At 43.1% G+C, this 24,234-nt stretch overlaps 1 protein-coding gene across 1 annotated transcript; it reads right to left on the reverse strand.

The window, feature by feature from the left end:
- Nucleotides 1-13,696: 13,696 nt before the first annotated feature.
- LOC121536351 (copper transport protein ATOX1) lies at nucleotides 13,697-16,146 on the reverse strand. Its single transcript, XM_041843627.1, has 4 exons — nucleotides 16,039-16,146; nucleotides 14,647-14,719; nucleotides 14,295-14,451; nucleotides 13,697-14,154 (listed from the first exon to the last, which is right to left on the reverse strand). Exons 1-3 carry the CDS (start codon nucleotides 16,045-16,047, stop codon nucleotides 14,324-14,326), a joined length of 210 nt encoding a protein of 69 aa, XP_041699561.1. The 5' UTR covers nucleotides 16,048-16,146; the 3' UTR covers nucleotides 13,697-14,154; nucleotides 14,295-14,323.
- Nucleotides 16,147-24,234: the final 8,088 nt, after the last annotated feature.

The following is a 24,234-nucleotide window of genomic DNA, read 5'->3' on the forward strand; positions in this document are numbered from 1 at the left end:
GTTTGAACTTGTTATCAGTATAAAAGACACCTGTCCACAACCTCAAACAGTCACACTCCAAACTCCACTATGGCCAAGACCAAAGAGCTGTCAAAGGACACCAGAAACAACATTGTAGACCTGCACCAGGCTGGGAAGACTGAATCTGCAATAGGTAAGCAGCTTGGTTTGAAGAAATCAACTGTGGGAGCAGTTATTAGGAAATGGAAGACATACAAGACCACTGATAATCTCCCTCGATCTGGGGCTCCACGCAAGATCTCATCCCGTGGGGTCAAAATGATCACAAGAACGGTGAGCAAAAATCCCAGAACCACATGGGGGTACCTAGTGAATGACCTGCAGAGAGCTGGGACCAAAGTAACAAAGCCTACCATCCGTAACACACTACGCCGCCAGGGACTCAAATCCTGCAGTGCCAGACGTGTCCCCCTGCTTAAGCCAGTACATGTCCAGGCCCGTCTGAAGTTTGCTAGAGTGCATTTGGATGATCCAGAAGAGGATTGGGAGAATGTCATATGGTCAGATGAAACCAAAATATAACTTTTTGGCAAAAACTCAACACGTCGTGTTTGGAGGACAAAGAATGCTGAGTTGCATCCAAAGAACACCATACCTACTGTGAAGCATAGGGGTGGAAACATCATGCTTTGGGGCTGTTTTTCTGCAAAGGGACCAGGACGACTGATCCGTGTAAAGGAAAGAATGAATGGGGCCATGTATCGTGAGATTTTGAGTGAAAACCTCCTTCCATCAGCAAGGGCATTGAAGATGAAACGTGGCTGGGTCTTTCAGCATGACAATGATCCCAAACACACCGCCCGGGCAACGAAGGAGTGGCTTCGTAAGAAGCATTTCAAGGTCCTGGAGTGGCCTAGCCAGTCTCCAGATCTCAACCCCATAGAAAATCTTTGGAGGGAGTTGAAAGTCCGTGTTGCCCAGCGACAGCCCCAAAACATCACTGCTCTAGAGGAGATCTGCATGGAGGAATGGGCCAAAATACCAGCAACAGTGTGTGAAAACCTTGTGAAGACTTACAGAAAACGTTTGACCTGTGTCATTGCCAACAAAGGGTATATAACAAAGTATTGAGAAACTTTAGTTATTAACCAAATACTTATTTTCCACCATAATTTGCTAATAAATTCATTAAAAATCCTACAATGTGATTTTCTGGATTTTTTTTCTAATTTTGTCTGTCATAGTTGACGTGTACCTATGATGAAAATTACAGGCCTCTCTCATCTTTTTAAGTGGGAGAACTTGCACAATTGGTGGCTGACTAAATGCTTTTTTTCCCCCACTGTATTAATGGCAGATATTTTACTATGTGTACATTTTACTTGACAGTGAAAACGTTTGAAAAACGTTAAATCACTCCTAGTTTCAGCTTCCGTGTTGTTTGACGAGCTGTCTGGAGCAGCTGTGAAACCAGAGAGAAGCTCTAATGACTGTAATTACTGTGACGTAACTGTTAGTTCAGACCAGGGTCATGTCATCGTGGTTCACCCCTAACTAATTAGGCCTATGGGTTTCCATCCTCAGCATAATACACACAACCACTAGATGACATTTGACAGTGACTCCACAGGCCAAACAATATAACTAATGAAAGAAGTTGCTAAAATACACAACACAGCCATTGTCAAATTATCGTGTGTTTCACTCTCAATTTCAATATCAGATTAAATAAGATATTGATTAATGTTACTGTTTCTGTAAGGTTAAAACATAGTTTAAAGATATTCAATTTGAACATGTGAAATTTGGACATCTTTGACTATTTTAGCATGTTTTAGAAAATAACATTATAATTTCTCATAAATCTCAAGGGAACAAATTGAGAGCCAACGTGGAGATGAGTAATCCTATTGGCCCCTGCAACAACTTCTTTATCCTTGGTGCAGTCAGCGCTGGTGCAACGTGGAACTATCAGACAGAAATAATCAATCTCAAATCCAATTTTTGGGCTATGCAGATACACACATATATCGGATGGTGCCTCTCTGTGGTGGATTACTAATGTCTGTTCCTCAAGTGCAGACCCAGTCAGACCAGCGTGGAGCGAGAACAACATCTGGATGAGACAAGAGGAGGAAAAATAGCTGCTCTGCAACGTGGCATTTTCCATTCTGGCTGGAACAGATTCTTAAACCCCAGACCCAATGCATAGAGAGCGGGGGAAGGAGCTGGCGTAATTACACTGAGTTAAACTGAGTCTCACGGTTCCATGTAGACGTGGCAGCAGTACTTTCTGTACAGGCTGCTGTGTCTGAAATGGCACCCTATTCCCTATGAGGGCTCCGGTCAAAAGTAGTGCACTACAGGAAATAGGGTGCCATTTGGAACACAGTCTGTTTCTAAGGCAACAAGTCCTCGCGGAGTTAGTTATACAGAAGGGCTGGAATCTAGTGTATAAATACCATTACAGTTTGAAGATTGAGATTCCCAGCCGCCTGCCTGCAGTACAGATAACTAGCTGTGTGTGATCCTCAGATTACCGTATACCCCTTCATTCTCAAAATGATCATCTGAGAAAGAAAGAATTAGTTGGCAGAAGTTGGCAGCAATCACTTATAGTCGGACAACTATAGCTAGGTTTCCATCCAATTTGGCGACAGATTTTCATCTGAATATTTGAAAATCCGCATGAAAGAAAATATGTTCATTTTCCCACCAGCGGTGTGTTTCCACCAAATGGACTTGTTGCAGATAAAAATCAGTGTGTGATGACATAGTGCACACAAAATGAGAAAAAAAATCGAACGTTGAATGTGTTTCTATCGCATTTTCAACTCTATCGCATTTTCTATCGCATAGTTTAGTTCATTAGGATCTCCATTAGCTACTGCACACGCAGCAGCTACTCTTCCTGGGGTCCACATAAAACATACAAATACATGACAAAGTACAGAACAGTTATATACTAGAACAGGGTTCTTCAATTCCGGTCCTGGAGGGCCGAAACACCTCTGTTTTTCATCCTCTCCTTCTAATCAGGGGCTAATTCAGACCTGGGACACCAGGTGAGTGCCATTAACTACCAGGTAGAAATGAAAAACAGAAGTGTTTCGGCCCTCCAGGACTGGAATTGAAGAACCCTGTACTAGAACAACATAAAATCAGTTATACACTGAACAAAAATATAAACGCAACATGTAAAGTAAAGTGTTGGTCCCATGTTTCATGAGCTGAAATAAAAGATCCCAGAAATTTTACATACGCACAAAAAAGCTTATTTCTCTTAAATGTTGTGCACAAATTTGTTTATATCCCTGTTAGTGAGTATTTCTCCTTTGCCAAGATAATCCATCCACCTGACAGGTGTGGCATATCAAGAAGCTGATTAAACAGCATGATCATTACACAGGTGCACCTTGTTCTGGGGACAATAAAAGGCCACTCTAAAATGTGCAGTTTTGTCACACAACACAATGCCACAGATATCTGAAGTTTTGGGGGAGCATGCAATTGGCATGCTGACTCCAGGATTGTCCACCATAGCTGTTGCCATAGAATTGAATGTTCCTTTTTCTACCATAAGCCGCCTCTAATGTCGTTTTAGAGAATTTGGCAGTACGTCCAACCGGCCTCACAACCGCAGACCACGTGTATGGTGTCGTGTGGGGGCGAGCGGTTTGCTGATTTCAACGTTGTGAACAGAGTGCCCCATGGTGGCGGTGGGGATATGGTAGGACAGGTATAAGCTATGGACAACGAACACAATTGCATTTTATCGATGGCAAAATTGAATGCACAGAGATACTGTGACAGGATTCTGAGGCCCATTGTCGTGCCATTCATCCGCTGCCATCACCTCATGTTTCAGCATGATAATGCACGGCCCCATGTCGCAAGAATCTGTACACAATTCCAGGAAGCTGAAAATGTTCCAGTTCTTTCATGGCCTGCATACTCACCAGACATGTCACCCATTGAGCATGTTTGGGATGCTCTGGATCGACGTGTACGATAGCGTGTTCCAGTCCCCACCAATATCCAGCAACATGTTGCACAGCCATTGAAAAGGAGTGGGACAACATTCCACAGGCCACAATCAACAGCCTGATCAACTCAATGCGAAGGAGATGTGTCGCGCTGGATGAGGCAAATGGTGGCCACACCAGACACTGACTGGTTTTCTGATCCATGCACCTACCTTTTTTTTAAGGTATCTGTGACCAACAGATGCATATCTGTATTCCCAGTCATGTGAAATCCATAGATTAGTGCCTGATTTCCTTATATGAACTGTAACTCAGTAAAACCTTTAAAATTGTTGCATATTGCATTTATATATTTTGGTTCAGTATATAAAGGAAAGACACCAACAGACAACAAAAATACTATCTAATATACTATAAAAAATACTATCTAGTCTACATGATGAGATTATTATGGATAAGAGCGAAAATATTTTTATTTGTCAAACGGCAGTCGAGCATCGATCATCATGTCACCAGAATAAGACCCCCGTGCACTTTCACCACCCTGTGAAGTTCTTCATAATTCATTTCATCTGTAGCATAATAAACTGTCGTAGTGGGAGGACCACACAACATGTCATCGCGTGACTCCAAGTTGACCCTGGATATGATGGTTATTATATCAATATTTCCGCATAAAAGCGTTTCCACTGACATTTCTCGCATTATTCATTTTACCGACACAAAAACATCCCACCTTGTCTAGCGTATTTAGTTTTGTTGACATTCGGATAATTTACCAACACATGTTCTGTTTCCATCAGGCCTGGCGTGACATGTTTTATTCGACACGTAACAAGGTTGGATGGAAGCCTGGTTAGTCATGTGATTTTTCAACCCCCTACAGTTTCTACAGGTTTTCCATTTCGCTTCTGGCACACCTGCATGTGAATTAGTGAAGTGTACTTATGTAAATCCTTCAGCATGAGTGAATTAGTAAAGTATACTAAATAAATCCTTCAGAATGAGTGAAAGGGGAAAGTATACCAAATAAATCCTTCAGAATGAGTGAAAGGTGAAAGTATACCAAATAAATCCTTCAGAATGAGTGAAAGGGGAAAGTATACCAAATAAATCCTTCAGAATGAGTGAAAGGGGAAAGTATACCAAATAAATCCTTCAGAATGAGTGAAAGGGGAAAGTATACCAAATAAATCCTTCAGAATGAGTGAAAGGGGAAAGTATACCAAATAAATCCTTCAGAATGAGTGAAAGGGGAAAGTATACCAAATAAATCCTTCAGAATGAGTGAAAGGGGAAAGTATACCAAATAAATCCTTCAGCATGAGTGAAAGGGGAAAGTATACCAAATAAATCCTTCAGCATGAGTGAAAGGGGAAAGTATACCAAATAAATCCTTCAGAATGAGTGAAAGGGGAAAGTATACCAAATAAATCCTTCAGAATGAGTGAAAGGGGAAAGTATACCAAATAAATCCTTCAGAATGAGTGAAAGGGGAAAGTATACCAAATACATCCTTCAGAATGAGTGAAAGGGGAAAGTATACCAAATAAATCCTTCAGAATGAGTGAAAGGGGAAAGTATACCAAATAAATCCTTCAGAATGAGTGAAAGGGGAAAGTATACCAAATAAATCCTTCAGCATGAGCCACAGGGAACTGGATAATCTAAAAAGGGGAGAGGGCAGGACTGAACATTAAATGCTGCTGGAAACATCAAACATCAAACGCCTCCGCCCCATTTCATCTATAAAGTCACTGTCACGACTTCCGCCGAGGCTGCCCCCCCTCCTGGTTCGGGCAGGCTTCGGCGGAAGTCGTCACCGGAGTACTAGCTACTGCCGATCCCATTCTCATCACTCCACTTGTCATGTCTTGTCAATCACACACACCTGGTGATCATTCCCCTAATTAGTGTGTGTATAAGTGTTCCCTCTGTTCCCCTTGTCTTTGTGAGTGATTATTTGTTTGTGAGAGAGTGTAGCTCGGTTGAGCTACTATTCACTGTGTTTATGCCAAGGTGGATGTTTTCCCTTGTATAGTTTCGTTTGACGCTTTGGGCGTTTGATTTATTCAAACGGATTAAACTCTGGACTTCGGTATTTTACCTCCTGTGCCTGACTCCTTCCTTCAGGCCTCGTCACAGTCACACTGAGTCTTAAAACGATGACTAGTGCACTGGGAGGGACAGAGGCCCTTTTATATGATAGATGTTTGGCTTTACGCTAACCACTGATCAAAACCTCACCCTATGGGCCCTGGTCAAAAGTACTACATAGGGAGCTGTGGCATTTCGGATGCAACTCCAACAACGGCACAAACACGGACTGGAATAAATTACAGCCTAGGGAGTTGGTTTTGGGTTTTACTCTTTAGTTAAAGTGTAGATTATAGGTTATTGTTTGTCCTCTGTTTGTCCCTCTCTGGTACATAAAGTCAATAATCCATAAGACTTTTGTGAACACCCACAATAATGACCATGTAGGCTAATGCAGCCCTATGCATGAATGTTGTTATGCGCAATGTTTTCCCCCCTAATATTTTCTTTGTTCTTGCTCCGTGGCACCAGCCTGGTCCCATATCTGCTTGTGATGTCTTGCCAACTCCTGTGGTCATTATCACACCAAACACAGAGTTGGCAAAACAGCACAAACAAATTTGGGACCAGGCTATCGTAACTGTCTGACCACACAGCAACCCTGGAGATTTATACTGATTAGGCAGTTAGTTGTACTCTGTAATTACACTGAGACACACAGAGGACACCAGGTGAGCCTGAGGGTAACGTCATGTTGTGGAGCAGTTTTCATGCCCATCCGTGACGTGTTCTAGACTCCACGATTTAAAAAAAAAACGATAAAAATACACCTTATGGAACAGCGGGGACTGTGACACACACAAACACAGATACACACATACACATACACATGATAACACACGCACTCTACACACACCTACCCATGGGTTTTGTATTGTAGATATGTGGTAGTAGAGTAGTGGCCTGAGGGAAATGTAATGTCATATAATATTTGTCCTTGTTTATAACTGCCGTAATATTGCTGGAGCCCAGCAGCAGCTTATGGTGATCCTTCATAAATCAAATCAAAAACAAAATACGAGCCCACAGATGTCAACTTGGTAATTTTGAGAGAGTAAGTGTATTTGACTATCTTGAAATAAAAGGACCTATTTTGGCCGAATGCAGAGAAGAAGACCTATTCTGACAGTTCTTTCATTCTCCCATTAACTGACTTTGGGATAACAGCCAGGATGCATAGACAACTTAAAATGACTGTCAAGAAAAATGAAGAACAGCCCTAGAGACTGTCTGGCAGATCTACTAGCTACATTAATATAGTTAATACTAGACATTTTTCATTCTTGAAATATGACAGTATTTTTTACTACAGCCCAACAGGTGAAGAGACCTTGCAATAGGCTATCACTGAGGGATAGCTGCCTGCATGGCAGCCGACTAGTCCCTCTGAGTGGTGAAATGCATGCAGACGTAGCCCACTGATGACGTGGTGTATGGGAGTACTGAATCACAGCCTGTGCTTGGTGTTCTGGTCTGGCCAGACACTTTGGCTCACTTCCTGCCTAGCTGGACAGAGGAGACACGTCCTGCCTAGCTGGACAGAGGAGACACTTCCTGCCTAGCTGGACAGAGGAGACACGTCCTGCCTAGCTGGACAGAGGAGACACGTCCTGCCTAGCTGGACAGAGGAGACACGTCCTGCCTAGCTGGACAGAGGAGACACTTCCTGCCTAGCTGGACAGAGGAGACACATCCTGCCTAGCTGGACAGAGGAGACACTTCCTGCCTAGCTGGACAGAGGAGACACTTCCTGCCTAGCTGGACAGAGGAGACACGTCCTGCCTAGCTGGACAGAGGAGACACGTCCTGCCTAGCTGGACAGAGGAGACACGTCCTGCCTAGCTGGACAGAGGAGACACGTCCTGCCTAGCTGGACAGAGGAGACACGTCCTGCCTAGCTGGACAGAGGAGACACATCCTGCCTAGCCGGACAGAGGAGACACGTCCTGCCTAGCCGGACAGAGGAGACACTTCCTGCCTAGCCGGACAGAGGAGACACTTCCTGCCTAGTCGGACAGAGGAGACACTTCCTGCCTAGCCGGACAGAGGAGACACTTCCTGCCTAGCTGGACAGAGGAGACACTTCCTGCCTAGCTGGACAGAGGAGACACTTCCTGCCTAGCTGGACAGAGGAGACACTTCCTGCCTAGCCGGACAGAGGAGACACTTCCTGCCTAGCTGGACAGAGGAGACACTTCCTGCCTAGCTGGACAGAGGAGACACGTCCTGCCTAGCTGGACAGAGGAGACACTTCCTGCCTAGCTGGACAGAGGAGACACGTCCTGCCTAGCCGGACAGAGGAGATGAAACAGGGTGTTCAGGCCGTAAAGAGGAGTTAAGCACATTTTGCATTATTTGAATTTCTACAGAAATGTTCCTTTACTGGAACTTTCGCTAAAAACGTATGTTGTGTCGAGCAAACGTTGCTAATTATGCTGTGATGACTAAGGAGAACCGCTGACGCTGTATTTTCATCATAAGGTTTATTCATAACAAAAGGGTTACAGCGTCGATTTACAGATACCTGCAGATACCTGGAGAATAATCGCCCCATCTCAAATCTGATTATTCTGTCTTCCTTTTGTCCTAACTGTGATATATACCCTATGTAATCTGATATGGGTGTTCCCCTACAGACCAATCCCAGGAGGACACCTAACAGACTTCCTCTGCTTTTGGGTGTCCCTCTAAAACTGCTCCCCCTAAAACTGAATAAACATCCTCTCAGGTTCCATTTGAAAACGTTAGCAAAGTCATAATCCCTCAGATACTACACGTAAAAATGTCGTAGTAAATTTGAGCATAAAACGGTCTGTTTATTGTTAAACAAATTAAAGGACTCAGTCTTTCCATTGTTCTATTGCCACTGAGAGTGCAGTGCACTGAGATATCGAACCAACCAGCTTTTATGTCTTTCCTCAGGGTCAATGCCAAGTGGGGAGGATATGAATTTGACCAGACCGAGAGGAACAACCTTGAAACAAACTGGTTTTGTGATATGCCCCTCTGACAGTATATCATCAATCTGGAGGATGTGGGCAACATCAGAGGTAGATCATTAGATGGTAGATTGTGTGTGTGTGTGTGTGTGTGTGTGTGTGTGTGTGTGTGTGTGTGTGTGTGTGTGTGAGAGAGACAGGCTGTGGTTGATCTCATCTCATAACAGTCTGTCATAACAGATAGCACTGACTCCATTACTGTAGAATTATTACTGTAGAATTATTACTGTAGAATTATTACTGTAGAATTATTTGTTTGAATCACTTTTTTTTTTTGCCAGAGTCAATAACAATCAAAACAATAACAATACTCACATTCCTTGATATGAACATGTACAGTATGTCAGACACACTGAAATCAAGTTTATTTGAAATGACATTGTAACATTGCTCAAGAAGCGCTTCAGTGGTCTCTGCTGTGATGTCCTCATGTCCATGTCCTCAGAAATCAACAGCTGAATGCATCTTTGAAGCACCATTCAGCTGATACACTATGATTTATAATAATAATAATATAATAATATGCCATTTAGCAGACGCTTTTATCCAAAGCGACTTACAGTCATGTGTGCATACATTTTTACGTATGGGTGGTCCCAGGGATTGAACCCACTACCCTGGCGTTACAAGCGCCATGCTCTACCAATTGAGCTACAGAGGACCAATCGTCTGTGTATGTCTTGTGTCTGTATCTGTCTTGTGTCTGTAGTTGTGTCTGTCTTGTATCTGTAGTTGTGTATGTCTTGTGTCTGTAGTTGTGTCTGTCTTGTGTATGTAGTTGTGTCTGTAGTTGTGTCTGTCTTGTGTCTGTAGTTGTGTCTGTCTTGTGTCTGTGTCTATGAGGCTCTGATAGGGGCTGAGTCTGTTACTGTCTTCTGTTTGAGCAGTAGAGCAGTCTGTCTCTCTGAATGTCTCTGTCTCTCTGAATGTCTCTGTCTCTCTGTATGTCTCTGTCTCTCTGTGTCTCTGAATGTCTCTGTCTCTCTGAATGTCTCTGTCTCTCTGTGTCTCTGTGTCTCTGAATGTCTCTGTCTCTCTGAATGTCTCTGTCTCTCTGTGTCTCTGAATGTCTCTGTCTCTCTGAATGTCTCTGTCTCTCTGAATGTCTCTGTGTCTCTGTCTCTCTGAATGTCTCTGTCTCTCTGAATGTCTCTGTGTCTCTAAATGTCTCTAAATGTCTCTGCGTCTCTAAATGTCTATGTCTCTCTGAATGTCTCTGTCTCTCTGAATGTATCTGTGTCTCTGAATGTCTCTGTGTCTCTGAATGTCTCTGTCTCTCTGAATGTATCTGTGTCTCTGAATGTATCTGTGTCTCTGTGTCTCTGAATGGCTCTGTCTCTCTGAATGTCTCTGTCTCTCTGAATGTATCTGTCTCTCTGAATGTCTCTGTGTCTCTGAATGTATCTGTGTCTCTGAATGTATCTGTGTCTCTGAATGTCTCTGTCTCTCTGTATGTATCTGTGTCTCTGAATGTCTCTGTCTCTCTGAATGTCTCTGTGTCTCTGTCTCTCTGAATGTATCTGTCTCTCTGAATGTCTCTGTGTCTCTGAATGTATCTGTGTCTCTGAATGTATCTGTGTCTCTGAATGTCTCTGTCTCTCTGTATGTCTCTGTGTCTCTAAATGTCTCTGTGTCTCTAAATGTCTCTAAATGTTAACCCCCCCCTTCCAATCTGATCTGTGATCAGTCTCCCTGCTCCATGCTATCAGTAGTACTATCATCCCTCTCTGCCCAGTGGAGACATTCAACTTCGGAATGCAAAGAAAATCACTGCTGTGAGCACGCCAAAACAAGCCAGAGCTGTTGTGATGTCCAACACTGTTGAATATCAATTTTAACAACACCTACAGTTGGTTATTTATTACCTAATATCTTGTTTCATTACTGTTTCAGACACAATTTAATGTATTTATAATTTTTTTAAATTTAGAAATATTTCAAATGGGTTTTAGTATGAATTAGAAAAATAAGTCTCCCTGTTTCCATAGATCTCCCTCTGCAATGAATATGTTGAGTGGAGCGTTATAATTGTCCCTCTAGATATCCTTCCTTATGTTGCGGATGAAAGCGATACAGAATCCTTTCACAATAACAATGTATTCAATAAGCATGCATTCCCAGATACACTACATGAACAAAAGTATGTGGACACCTGCTCGTTGAACATCTCATTCCAAAATCATGGGCATTAATATGGAGTTGGTCCCCCCCTTTGCTGCTATAACAGCCTCCACTCTTCTGGGAAGGCTTTCCACTAGGTGTTGGAACATTGTTGCGGGGACTTGCTTCCATTCAGCCACAAGAGCATTAGTGAGATCGGGCACTGATGTTGGGAGATTAGGCCTGGCTCGCAGTCGGCGTTCCAATTCATCCCAAAGGTGTTCGATGGGGTTGAGGTCAGGGATCTGTGCAGACCATTAATTATTCCTCCTCCACCAAGCTTTACAGTTGCCACTTTGCATTGGAACAGGTAGCGTTCTCCTGGCATCTGCCAAACCCAGATTCTTCCGTCGGACTGCCATATGGTGAAGTGTGGTTCATCACTCCAGAGAAGGCGTTTCCACTGCTCAAGAGTCCAATGGCGGAGAGCTTTACACAAATACATGTAAATTTTAGTCATTTAGCAGACGCTCTTATCGAGAGCAACTTACAGTTAGTGAGTGCATACATTTTTCATTACACCACCCCAGCCGACGCTTGGCATTGCGCACAGTGATCTTAGGCTTGCGTGCGGCTGCTCGGCCACAGTTCTTGTGCTGACGTTGCTTCCAGAGGCAGTTTGGAACTCTGTAGTGAGTGTTGCAACCGAGGACAGACGATTTTTAAGTGCTACGCGCTCCAGCACTCGGCGGTCCCGTTCTGTGAGCTTGTGTGGCCTACCACTTCGCGGTTGAGCCGTTGTTGCTCCTAGACGTTTCCACTTCACAATAACAGCACTTACAGTTGACCGCGGCAGCTCTAGCAGGGCAGGAATTTGACGAACTGACTTGTTGGAAAGGTGGCATCCTATGGCGGTGCCACGTTGAAAGTCACTGAGCTCTTCAGAATACACATGATATCATTGATAGAACAGAATACACGATATCATTGATAGAACAGAATTCACATCACACTCTGAAAGCAGGAACACAAAGATCCAAGGCTGTCATTGGACACAACCAGTTCTGAGCCAAAGAAGCCATTTCATCAGATACTGTAGATAGGCTATCATTTATAAACTACAAGGCTCTTCCCAATCTGCCAAACATTTATTCATCTGACTGAGCTGCTCGAAAGAGGACATTTTCAACAGCAAAAGCCAAAGGAGGCATGAGGAACCCAGTAACAGTGATGACAGCCATGGTGTCTGTGAAGTTTATGCTGTACACAATGTGCCTGTGTGCCCCATGGTGGCTAGGTTCAATCTGAGGGGACCAGTGAGGGCCTGTTTGCCCTCTGTAACAGCTACGAAGACTTCTCCAGTTGCACCATGTTTCCAGCAGAGTTGCTGTTACATTTTGTGGAGAGAGGGTGGCTGCATCCCAAAATACACCCTATTATATTATATCCCTTTATATTCCCACTACTTTTGACCAGGGCCCATAGGGCACTATAGTACATGGGGAATAGGCTGCCATTTGGGACACATCCAGTGCTATTCCAAACCACTGTGCAACACAACAATTGGGCCAGAGTGTCTGAAATGACAGTATGCTGGTAGTAGTGTGATATACTGTCGTCAAACTCAAAGCTTTGTTACATCAGGCAGCAGTCTCCCACTCACAAGATGTCATGAATGTGGACTATTCATTCAACTTTACTACATTGACGTACACACCGGTTTCATCCAAGAGAACAACAGGTCAATGTACAACAGGACAAAGTAGCACTACAATTAAAGTATATAGCTTCAATCAAAGTATATAACTTTAATTACAGTATATAACTACAATTACAGTATATAACTTCAATTACAGTATATTACAACTTCAGGCCTAGTCTCTTTTTTAAAATGGTGGACGTTTCTCTCTAAATAACCCAACCACCTAAAATGGCTGACTGACTGCCTGCTACTGTGTGTACAAATGACAACATAGGCTAAGTTGATGGTATGAATGTCAGATACCCATGAGTACCTATTTGATTCATTATCAGGTACATATAGTTTGTCTTGGATCTTCCTCTCTGGCTGCAGTGCTCTCTCCTTCGCAGCTCTCTTCACTATCAGACCAGCTCTCAACAGTGGTAGGAGAGCCATTGCTGCACTACTCCTCAATACTGTCTCATGTAGGCTATGAAATACGTCTCAAGTAGCTGCTGTGCACATTAAAGGATGTGTCACTGCAATAGAGCGTTGCGGCTCAATCGTTTATCTTTGATGAAAACTGTTGATGTTTGCATTTGCATGGCAAAAAGGTACACGTCATTGTGCAAGACACTGAAGTCTAATTCCATGGATTCGATGACAGGGATGGATCCTCCTGTCAAATGAAACCAAGAACTAACACTACCACCCAGTGGTACAACGTGCCACATCATACAATCTGGCAAGACAACGCCACGCTAAAATAATGTTCGCGTGGATATGTGACTCATCGAAAATAATATAGGAAGTTCTAAAACTTGTATGCTGGCCCTTTAGTATTTTGTCAAACAAATAAGAGGACAGGTGCCTAGAATCAACTTTTTTATTTTACAAGTGGGTAAACATTAACTATATTCAGAGAGTGAAAGGAAAACTTAATACAGCTGTCCAAATCAACGTGAATTACAATAGCTGCTTTCATTAAGACAAAACAGACAGCAATCTTACATAATCTAATTTACCTGCCTAATGTTAACCCATAGAGGTACATGCTCTATTTAATTCTGTGCATCATTCATACTGGATATTCATAGTGAATGCGTCCCAAACTGTACTCTATTCCCTATATATTCCCACTACCTTGGACTAAGGCCTATAGGGTGCCATTTGGGACGTTTCAATAATAGGGTTTAAATAACTGAAAGTGGACAGCTTGGCAGCGCGAGCTCATTCCAGTGTTCCATAAAGACATTACAGCAAGACTGGTCTGCAGTCAGAGGGCTCTTCCTTCTCATTGGTCATCCTTCATATCAGCACCAACCAACAGCTAACACACAGAAACAAGAACACAATTAGGCTAAAACAGGTTGCAATGGGAGAAGAGAAAAAGTAGGGATGGATGGAAGGTTGGTCGATATTGAATTGATTGTCGCTTAATATATATTTAGAGAGAGGGAGAGAGTTCACCTGTTCTATAAAGGAAAGAGGATGATTTTTCACTTGGGGCCAATGTAGTTGGCTGCCTTTCCAGTCTTCTTCAGTGTCTCCAGAAGCACATCCGTGTCCTTGTCAGACTCAATGAAAACCTTCTTGTTGGGGAGGTCGATCTCAAATTGGACACCACCTTATGCCAACAAATAAGACAAAAAAAAAATCAATTTTAGCAAGCCAAGTCAATATGACAAGTAATCTATATTTGCTGAATGTAGCTAAGTGTGTGTGCGTGTGGACGCGTGTGCGTGTGTGTTGTTTAACAACCTCTTCCAGATGTTCCAGGAAGCTGGATTTGCTGTGACGTTTAGCTATAAGAGACACTCACCCAGTTTATTGAGGACTCGGGTGACAGCACCGGAGCATCCCTCACATGTCATGTCCACAAAGAATTCGTGCTTCTGTGGGAATAATTCACAAACGGATTCGTATTCCAGGAGTTACGCATCATTCTCATGCTAGTATGGGACAGCTAACCAGTTAGCAAGCAATGACTAGCTCAGCTATTAGTCTGATTAATCAGGCTGTACTACACAATTAATTGGTATTTACAGCCTGAACTAATGACTGCAAAATCGTGTAAATGTTTCTTACAAGCCAGAATGTTGAATAAAATTACATTTAAACTTACTCTACAACGGTTGTCTGTGCGGTTGAATTTGTTCTTCAGCTGCTCGAAATTTGAGACAAAATATCCACAGGAAAGTATTGTTTACCTGACTTTTTAGAAAACAGGTAGGTATATGGTTCGGTTCTGCCCCGAGGTAAAATTAGTTTTGTATTGGATATTCGGTTCTTTCATTAATAGCTATTGAACCAAGCATGCCATGCCATGACAATGAAACCCCATGCTTTTCTGAATCAGGGGAGGATGGAGAGCATTCCACACCTTTTTTGTGTTAAGTATAGTTTACCCGAATCAGTATCTGAGTGTTAGAGACCTCCCTAATACTCAGAAAGCGCAGATTCAAACTCCCATTCGCAGCTCTGCAATCATTATAATGTCAAAATACTTTCGTTGATCACCAAATATGGAGTTTCGCTGCGCAACTATCTTCATTTACACCCTTAAAGGCTGGTATGTACTTCTAAAAAAACGTCTAAATAAAAATTTACAAGCAACCGAAACAAAAGAAGCCTTTTCGGCGCCTCCAATCACTCATTACTGCCATGCACAGGTAGGAAATCTACAACTACTCAATATTTTGGAGGCTCCTAATAGGCTTTTTTTTTCTTCAGTTGCTTGTAAATTTATATTTTGACCTTTTTTGTTAGTACATTCCGGGCGTTACAGGGGTAAATGAAGATAGTTGCTCAGCGAAACTCCATATTTGGTGATCAACGAATGTATTTTGACATTATAATGCTTGCAGAGCTGGTGAATGGGAGTTTGAGTCGGACATTTCTGAACGCCCAGATACTGATTCAGGTAAACTATACTTTCCTGTGGATATTTTGTCTCAAGGACAAACCGCATAGACAACCGATATAACAATAATATAATTGTATTAAACATTCTGGCTTGTAAGGAACATTTACACGATTTTGCAGGCATTAGGCTGTATACCAATTCATTGTGCATTACATGCTGATTAATCAGACTAACTAGCTATGTATCAAAACACTGCAGTGCAATCTCAGAACCAGCTAAGAAGCTAGCTACGTGTTAGCTATTTAGCTATGTAACAATAACAATATGCGAATGTATTCAATAACTCACGGTCGTCATGTTGAGTTTGAGCGCAAGATCAATGGACTTTCTCCTCTCTCAAAGCATGCACGACTAACTAGCTACTGAATGTGTTGCTGCCTGGCTTGCTAGCTACAGTAAATCAAATTAAGGGACCATCTACACGTTGCTAGATATTGGTGAAAGTAACTTTGCATTTTTTACGCAATATTCATATGTAGAAAGTTGGTGGGATGAGTGCACAATTATACTGACTAATATCAATATTATTATTTTGCTAAAACACTTTCAAATAAAATTATTTTGGGAGAAGTCGTTTTTTCCATCACTATATTGCTGCAAGTAACTTATCCAGAGCCCTTAACACGTCACACCGGAATACGGAAGTTTGGAACGTTTTTGAATTGTTATTTTTTTAACCAACCTGCAACAAAGTAACCAAATTTGAGAAACCGCGAAAAAGGGACAAGTCACATGTGGCGTCACAATAAACGATACATTCTGCTTATTTCAATTTTCCCAGCTTGCTACATGGGCGAACACCGCAGCGCTCACGCTTTTATCAACTTGGCCAATTCAATGTTTGTGGTGATGTTTCACATCAGACAATCGGCATCATTTAACACTAACGATAATTGACTTCGTTTTGATGGAAATAGTTAGTTTGCTAACAAGCCAGCTAGCTAGCCACAAAATCAAGCGTCCAAAATTCGATCAGCTGACCTGCGGCATCTTCCAGATCATGTGACCAAACCCCCCTGTGTGTCGGAAGTGGTCTTCAGATAGCACTAGCAGTTCACTTGTATATATATATTTTTTTGTCATTTAGCAGACGCTCTTATCCAGAGCGACTTACATGAGCAATTAGGGTTAAGTGCCTTGCTCAAGGGCACATCGACAGATTTCAAATCAAATCAAATCAAATTTTATTGGTCACATGCGCCGAATACAACAGGTGCAGACATTGCAGTGAAATGCTTACTTACAGCCCTTAACCAACAGTGCATTTATTTTAAACAAAAAAAGTAAGAATAAAACAACAACAACAAAAAAGTGTTGAGAAAAAAAGAGCAGAAGTAAAATAAAGTGACAGTAGGGAGGCTATATATACAGTAAAATAAAGTGACAGTAGGGAGGCTATATATACAGGGGGGTACCGTTGCAGAGTCAATGTGCGGGGGCACCGGCTAGTTGAGGTAGTTGAGGTAATATGTACATGTGGGTAGAGTTAAAGTGACTATGCATAAATACTTAACAGAGTAGCAGCAGCGTAAAAAGGATGGGGGGGCAGTGCAAATAGTCCGGGTAGCCATGATTAGCTGAGATTTTTCACCTAGTCGGCTCGGGGATTAGAACCAGCGACCTTTCGGTTACTTGCACAACGCTCTTAACCACTAAGCTACCTGCCGCCCTGGTATTGAACCAAAAATCGCCTCTTCCTCTCACATCCAGTACAATATCGACGTGGATGGTAGGAAAAATACCGCTCTACCAAGAGATACCCCTCCAGCGAACTCCTTTGATGTAAATACTACCGAGCCAGGAATCACTGCTTTATAGGTGAGTTATCATAAATGAATAATAGATAACTAGCTAGCTAATTAGCCAGGATTAACTCATGCAAAACAAACTGATTGATGTGTTGTCAACTAACGTTATCTAGCTGGAGGTGGCGTAGCTGTAATATGTGATCAAACAATTATGTTGTTGGAACTTGATATAAGATGGCTTGGCTAACGTGTAGCTCAGTTGGTAGAGCATGGCGCTTGCAACGCCAGGGTTGTGGGTTCGTTTCCCTGGGGGGCCAGTATGAAAAATGTATGCACTCACTAACTGTAAGTCGCTCTGGATAAGAGCGTCTGCTAAAATGACTAAAATGTAAAATGAATACAGCCCCAACAGAACGGTTTCTGATCATGGCTTTGAGACCTTACAAAAAAAGATTTCAGTTTTGAAACTGCAGAAAAAGTGTAGTAACTGCATTCGACTGGTATTTTGGACGCAGTAATTGCAGAATAATAACTGTAGTTATACTGCACTCTAACGGCAATCTTTTTTCGTAAGGGGGGGCCATAGCCTTGCTAGTCACTGTGCCAGCTTCTTCAACATTTTAGGTTAATCCAAGCATGTTTACATTCAGATGCAAGGCAAGGGCTAGTGGCAAGTCCATGCAGTTTTCACACAATGTACAGGTAACTGCTAAAATAAAGGTTGTGTGTCAGTCACCAGATCTCAACTAGGGCCGGGCGATATATCGAATTCATGTTTTTGCGCGATATTCCAAATGCCTGTATCGCAATAATCAAGTTTTATTTTGTTGTTTTATTGTTGTTTTGCGCATGTTGTCTTGTTGGTCTTGCCTCCTTCACTCCTGCTGTGCTGTGCACCTTCCCATTTACACCAGAGATCTGTATATAATGACGAGATGCCTCCGCCCTAACAATGATAGTCGTTGTCCCAAAGGTGGGAAGGCAGATGACAAGCTTAGGTCCAAAATAAGCCCAAAGAAACGCATTGGGCTTATTTTGAGAGTTTTTGGTGAGAGTGAAACCTCTCGCTTCGCCTCTTTCTCTCTGTTTACAAACACACCAAGCGCCCCCTCCCGACACTCACAAAATCAAATCATCAAATCACATTTTATTTGTCACATGCTTAATAAACAACAAGTGTAGACTAACAATGAAACGCTTACTTACGGGTCCTTTTCCAACAATGCGGAGAGAAAGATTAAATAATAGAAAAGTAATAATACGAGGAATAAGTACACAATGAGGAACGATAACTTGGCTATATACACGGGGTACCAGTATCGAGTCGATGTGCAGGGGTACGAGGTAATAACTTGGCTATATACACGGGGTACCAGTATCGAGTCGATATGCAGGGGTACGAGGTAATAACTTGGCTATATACACGGGGTACCAGTATCGAGTCGATGTACAGGGGTACGAGGTAATAACTTGGCTATATACACAGGGTACCAGTATCGAGTCGATGTGCAGGGGTACGAGGTAATAACTTGGCTATATACACGGGGTACCAGTATCGAGTCGATGTACAGGGGTACGAGGTAATAACTTGGCTATATACACAGGGTACCAGTATCGAGTCGATGTGCAGGGGTACAAGGTAATAACTTGGCTATATACACAGGGTACCAGTATCGAGTCGATGTGCAGGGGTACGAGGTAATAACTTGGCTATATACACGGGGTACCAGTATCGAGTCGATGTACAGGGGTACGAGGTAATAACTTGGCTATATACACAGGGTACCAGTATCGAGTCGATGTGCAGGGGTACGAGGTAATAACTTGGCTATATACACGGGGTACCAGTACTGAGTCGGGGTGCAGGGGTACGAGGTAATAACTTGGCTATATACACGGGGTACCAGTATCGAGTCGATGTGCAGGGGTACGAGGTAATAACTTGGCTATATACACGGGGTACCAGTACTGAGTCGATGTGCAGGGGTACGAGGTAATAACTTGGCTATATACACGGGGTACCAGTACTGAGTCGGTGTGCAGGGGTACGAGGTAATAACTTGGCTATATACACGGGGTACCAGTACTGAGTCGGGGTGCAGGGGTACGAGGTAATTGAGCTAAATATGTACATATAGGTAGGGATAAAGTGATTAGGTAACAGGATAGATAATAAACAGTAACGGCAGCGTATGTTGATGAGTTAAAAGAGCAAAGGTGTCTACAGACAATATGCAAGAAGGGCCAACGGAGCGTAGCGCAATGTCGTTTTTCATCACAAAAGGGCGGTTACTCCTTGTAATACGCTCTGTCATTCTGAGACCCGACGTATCATTCCTTGCGAATACTGAGGGGCAGTATTGAGTGAGTTTTGCAATGGAAGTCCCGCCCCTGTGTCTACATCACATATTTTCCGGTATCCCTTCTGGTATAAACACAGAAGAGATGGACGCTCTGCTACTTCTGGTATAAACACAGAAGAGATGGATGTTCTGCTACTTCTGGTATAAACACAGAAGAGATGGATGTTCTGCTACTTCTGGTATAAACACAGAAGAGATGAACGCTCTGCTACTTCTGGTATAAACACAGAAGAGATGGATGTTCTGCTACTTCTGGTATAAACATGGAAGAGATGGACATTCTGCTACTTCTGGTATAAACACGGAAGAGTGACATTCTGCTACTTCGCCTCTACTACTTACAAGCTTCCTTTTGTGCTTTTCATTTCGAGATTTGCTAAACGCAACTATGTCTACAGTCGTGGTCAAAAGTTTTGAGAATGACACAAATATAAATTTTCACAAAGTCTGCTGCCTCAGTTTTTATGATGACAATTTGCATATACTCCAGAATGTTATGAAGAGTGATTAGATGAATTGCAATTAATTGCAAAGTCCCTCTTTGCCATGAAAATGAACTTAATCCCCAAAAAACATTTCCACTGCATTTCAGCCCTGCCACAAAAGGACCATCTGACATCACGTCAGTGATTCTCTCGTTAACACAGGTGAGAGTGTTGACGAGGACAAGGCTGGAGATCACTCTGTCATGCTGATTGAGTTAGAATAACAGACTGAAAGCTTTAAAAGGAGGGTGGTGCTTGAAATCATTGTTCTTCCTCTGTTAACCATGGTTCCCTGCAAGGAAACGTGCCGTCATCATTGCTTTGCACAAAAAGGGCTTCACAGGCAAGGATATTGCTGCTAGTAAGATTGCACCTAAATCAACCATTTATCAGATCATCAAGAACTTCAAGGAGAGAGGTTCAATTGTTGTGAAGAAGGCTTCAGGGCGCCCAAGAAAATCCAGCAAGCGCCAGGACCGTCTCCTAAAGTTGATTCAGCTGCGGGATCGGGGCACCACCAGTGCAGAGCTTGCTCAGGAATGGCAGCAGGCAGGTGTGAGTGCATCTGCACGCACAGTGAGGCAAATACTTTTGGAGGATGGCCTGGTGTCAAGAAGGGCAGCGAGGAAGCCACTTCTCTCCAGGAAAAACATCAGGGACAGACTGATATTGTGCAAAAGGTACAGGGATTGGACTGCTGAGGACTGGGGTAAAGTCATTTTCTCTGATGAATCCCCTTTCCAATTGTTTGGGGCATCCGGAAAAAAGCTTGTCCGGAGAAGACAAGGTGTGCGCTACAATCAGTCCTGTGTCATGCCAACAGTAAAGCATCCTGAGACCATTCATGTGTGGGGTTGCTTCTCAGCCAAGGGAGTGGGCTAACTCACAATTTTGCCTACGAACACAGCCATGAATAAAGAATGGTACCAACACATCCTCCGAGAGCAACTTCTCCCAACCATCCAAGAACGGTTTGGTGACGAACAATGCCTTTCCAGCATGATGGAGCACCTTGCCATAAGGCAAAAGTGATAACTAAGTGGCTCGGGGAACAAAACATCAAAATGTTGGGTCCATGGCCAGGAAACTACCCAGACCTTAATCCCATTGAGAACTTGTGGTCAATCCTCAAGAGGTAGGTGGACAAACAAAACCCCACAAATTCTAACAAACTCCAAGCATTGATTATGCAAGAATGGGCTGCCAGCAGTCAGGATGTGGCCCAGAAGTTAATTGACAGCATGCCAGGGCGGATTGCAGAGGTCTTGAAAAAGAAGGGTCAACACTGCAAAAATTGACTCTTTGCATAAACTTAATGTAATTGTCAATAAAAGCCTTTGACACTTATGGAATGCTTGTAATTATACTTCAGTATACCATAGTAACATCTGACAAAAATATCTAAAAACACTGAAGCAGCAAACTTTGTGAAGACCAATACTTGTGTCATTCTCAAAACTTTTGACCACGACTGTACGTCCAGTTTGGAGGAGTGTCTGTGTGAGCTGGTGAGACAATACGAAAACCTTTACAACCCTTCGATGCGGTTGTATTCTGACAAGCAAGCAAAAGACAACAGCTGGATGGAGATCTCATGAAATCTGAACACCGATACTGATATCAAAGAAACATGGAGAAAGATTGGGGACCGGTATGTTAGCAATCTGATAGGGTGAAGGAGATGAGGAGGGGAGGGGCCACTGGTGTGTGTCCCACCCGACTGTCAGACAACTGGCTAGTTCAAACATTAGACGTGTGTGTGTGTGTGTGTGTTAATTAGATTGAGATATTTATGAAATCAGTTATTTTGGGTAAACGTTTTAACTCAAAGGAGCCCATGGAGATCCTGGAAAGACACTTATAATAATAATAATATAATAATAATAATAATAATAATAATAATAATAATATGCCATTTAGCAGACGCTTTTATCCAAAGCGACTTACAGTCATGCGTGCATACATTTTTGTGTATGGGTGGTCCCGGGGATCGAACCCACTACCTTGGCGTTACAAGCGCCGTGCTCTACCAGCTGAGCTACAGAGGACCACTTGACCTGCTGGTGTGAGAGGACCACTTGACCTGCTGGTGTGAGGAAGTAGTCCTTGAGGATGTTGCACACGTCTATAGCAACTCTGGTTGCCCTGTCTGCTGACATGTTTATTGGGTCCAGGAAGCTGTCTCCCCCTTGTACCACCTATCTCCACTCTCCTGGAAGCAGGTCCCCAGTGGGTGTGGAGTGAAAAACAAACTTGGGGTGGATGTACCGTGTTGTCAGTGTCTGTGATGTCAGTCTCTGTGTTGTCTGTGTTGTCAGTGTCTGTGTTGTCAGTGTCTGTGATGCAAAGGTAGTTATGGAGGGCCACGCAGTCCTTCACAATGGTCTCAGCTTTCTCTGGGGCCTCAACCTCAAGGGCTCGTCCCAGGATCCTCCGATCTCGCAGCAAGGATCCCAAAGCAGTTCTCTGAAATTCTTCTGGCTCTTGAGTGGCGGTGGTTGTGGATCTTCTTGGCGTCATCGAGGCCAGAATAACCTTTTTGAATAAAATAAGTGTTTGAACAGGAACATGAAAGCTAACACGTGTACTGTAACAACTGCGTAGCCCTATGCTTTGGATATAGGCCCCCATCTTCTTATTGGGATGCCAGATCACCTCACTTTTATGTGAGGCATATCATTACAACGTCTATATTGGTATAATTTTCACATGTTTTTGGCGTATCTTACTTGGATATGGTCGGTACCTTGCATCGCAGACTGCCATCAGGACCATTTGAGAAAAAGTACTTGTAGTCGTAGTAATCGCTGCCCAAGTTTGCCGGATCTTGAATCCGAACATGTTTTCAATCGACAGCTCCTGCACAAAACGGATAATTCCAATGATCCCCAAAATCTCGTCCCCTCTTGCAGTGTTCTGCCTATTGTGCCACGGAGGGATAAGCAGCAAAGTCCTCCTTCAGGAAGTGCCAGAAATCCTGGCACACTTCCGTGACGATGGGACAAACTGTAGAGATTCCTATCTTATAAATTACAACTCACAGTGATACTTTGCTGTGTGCTGCCACTCACCAAAAACAGAAGGGTCACAGTCAGCCTTTCTGCAGTACTTACGGGCAAGCTGTGAGTTATCTTGTGCGAGATGTGAGGGGCAAGCCGCTGAAGCAAGTCGTCAAATCTGGCAACCAACATCTGAAAGTATTGAAAATGTCTTTCCTTTTTCAATGCTTCGCATAGGTTGGACAAGACACGTGTTTTCTCCATCGTCTCCTCTTGTAGTGTTCGGTGGATGAACTGTTCTCCATCGTCCCCTCTTGTAGTGTTCGGTGGATGAACTGTTCTCCATCGTCCCCTCTTGTAGTGTTCGGTGGATGAACTGTTCTCCATCGTCTCCTCTTGTAGTGTTCGGTGGATGAACTGTTCTCCATCGTCTCCTCTTGTAGTGTTCGGTGGATGAACTGTTCTCCATCGTCCCCTCTTGTAGTGTTCGGTGGATGAACTGTTCTCCATCGTCCCCTCTTGTAGTGTTCGGTGGATGAACTGTTCTCCATCGTCTCCTCTTGTAGTGTTCGGTGGATGAACTGTTCTCCATCGTCCCCTCTTGTAGTGTTCGGTGGATGAACTGTTCTCCATCGTCCCCTCTTGTAGTGTTCGGTGGATGAACTGTTCTCCATCGTCTCCTCTTGTAGTGTTCGGTGGATGAACTGTTCTCCATCGTCCCCTCTTGTAGTGTTCGGTGGATGAACTGTTCTCCATCGTCTCCTCTTGTAGTGTTCGGTGGATGAACTGTTCTCCATCGTCTCCTCTTGTAGTGTTCGGTGGATGAACTGGCCGTTTTCTGTCTTTTTTACTTCTCCTCCTGAGTATAATAGCAGTTTAAGCTCTAGCA

The sequence above is a fragment of the Coregonus clupeaformis genome, chromosome 2, assembly GCF_020615455.1.
Source record: "Coregonus clupeaformis isolate EN_2021a chromosome 2, ASM2061545v1, whole genome shotgun sequence".
Classification (NCBI taxonomy): Eukaryota; Metazoa; Chordata; class Actinopteri; order Salmoniformes; family Salmonidae; genus Coregonus; species Coregonus clupeaformis.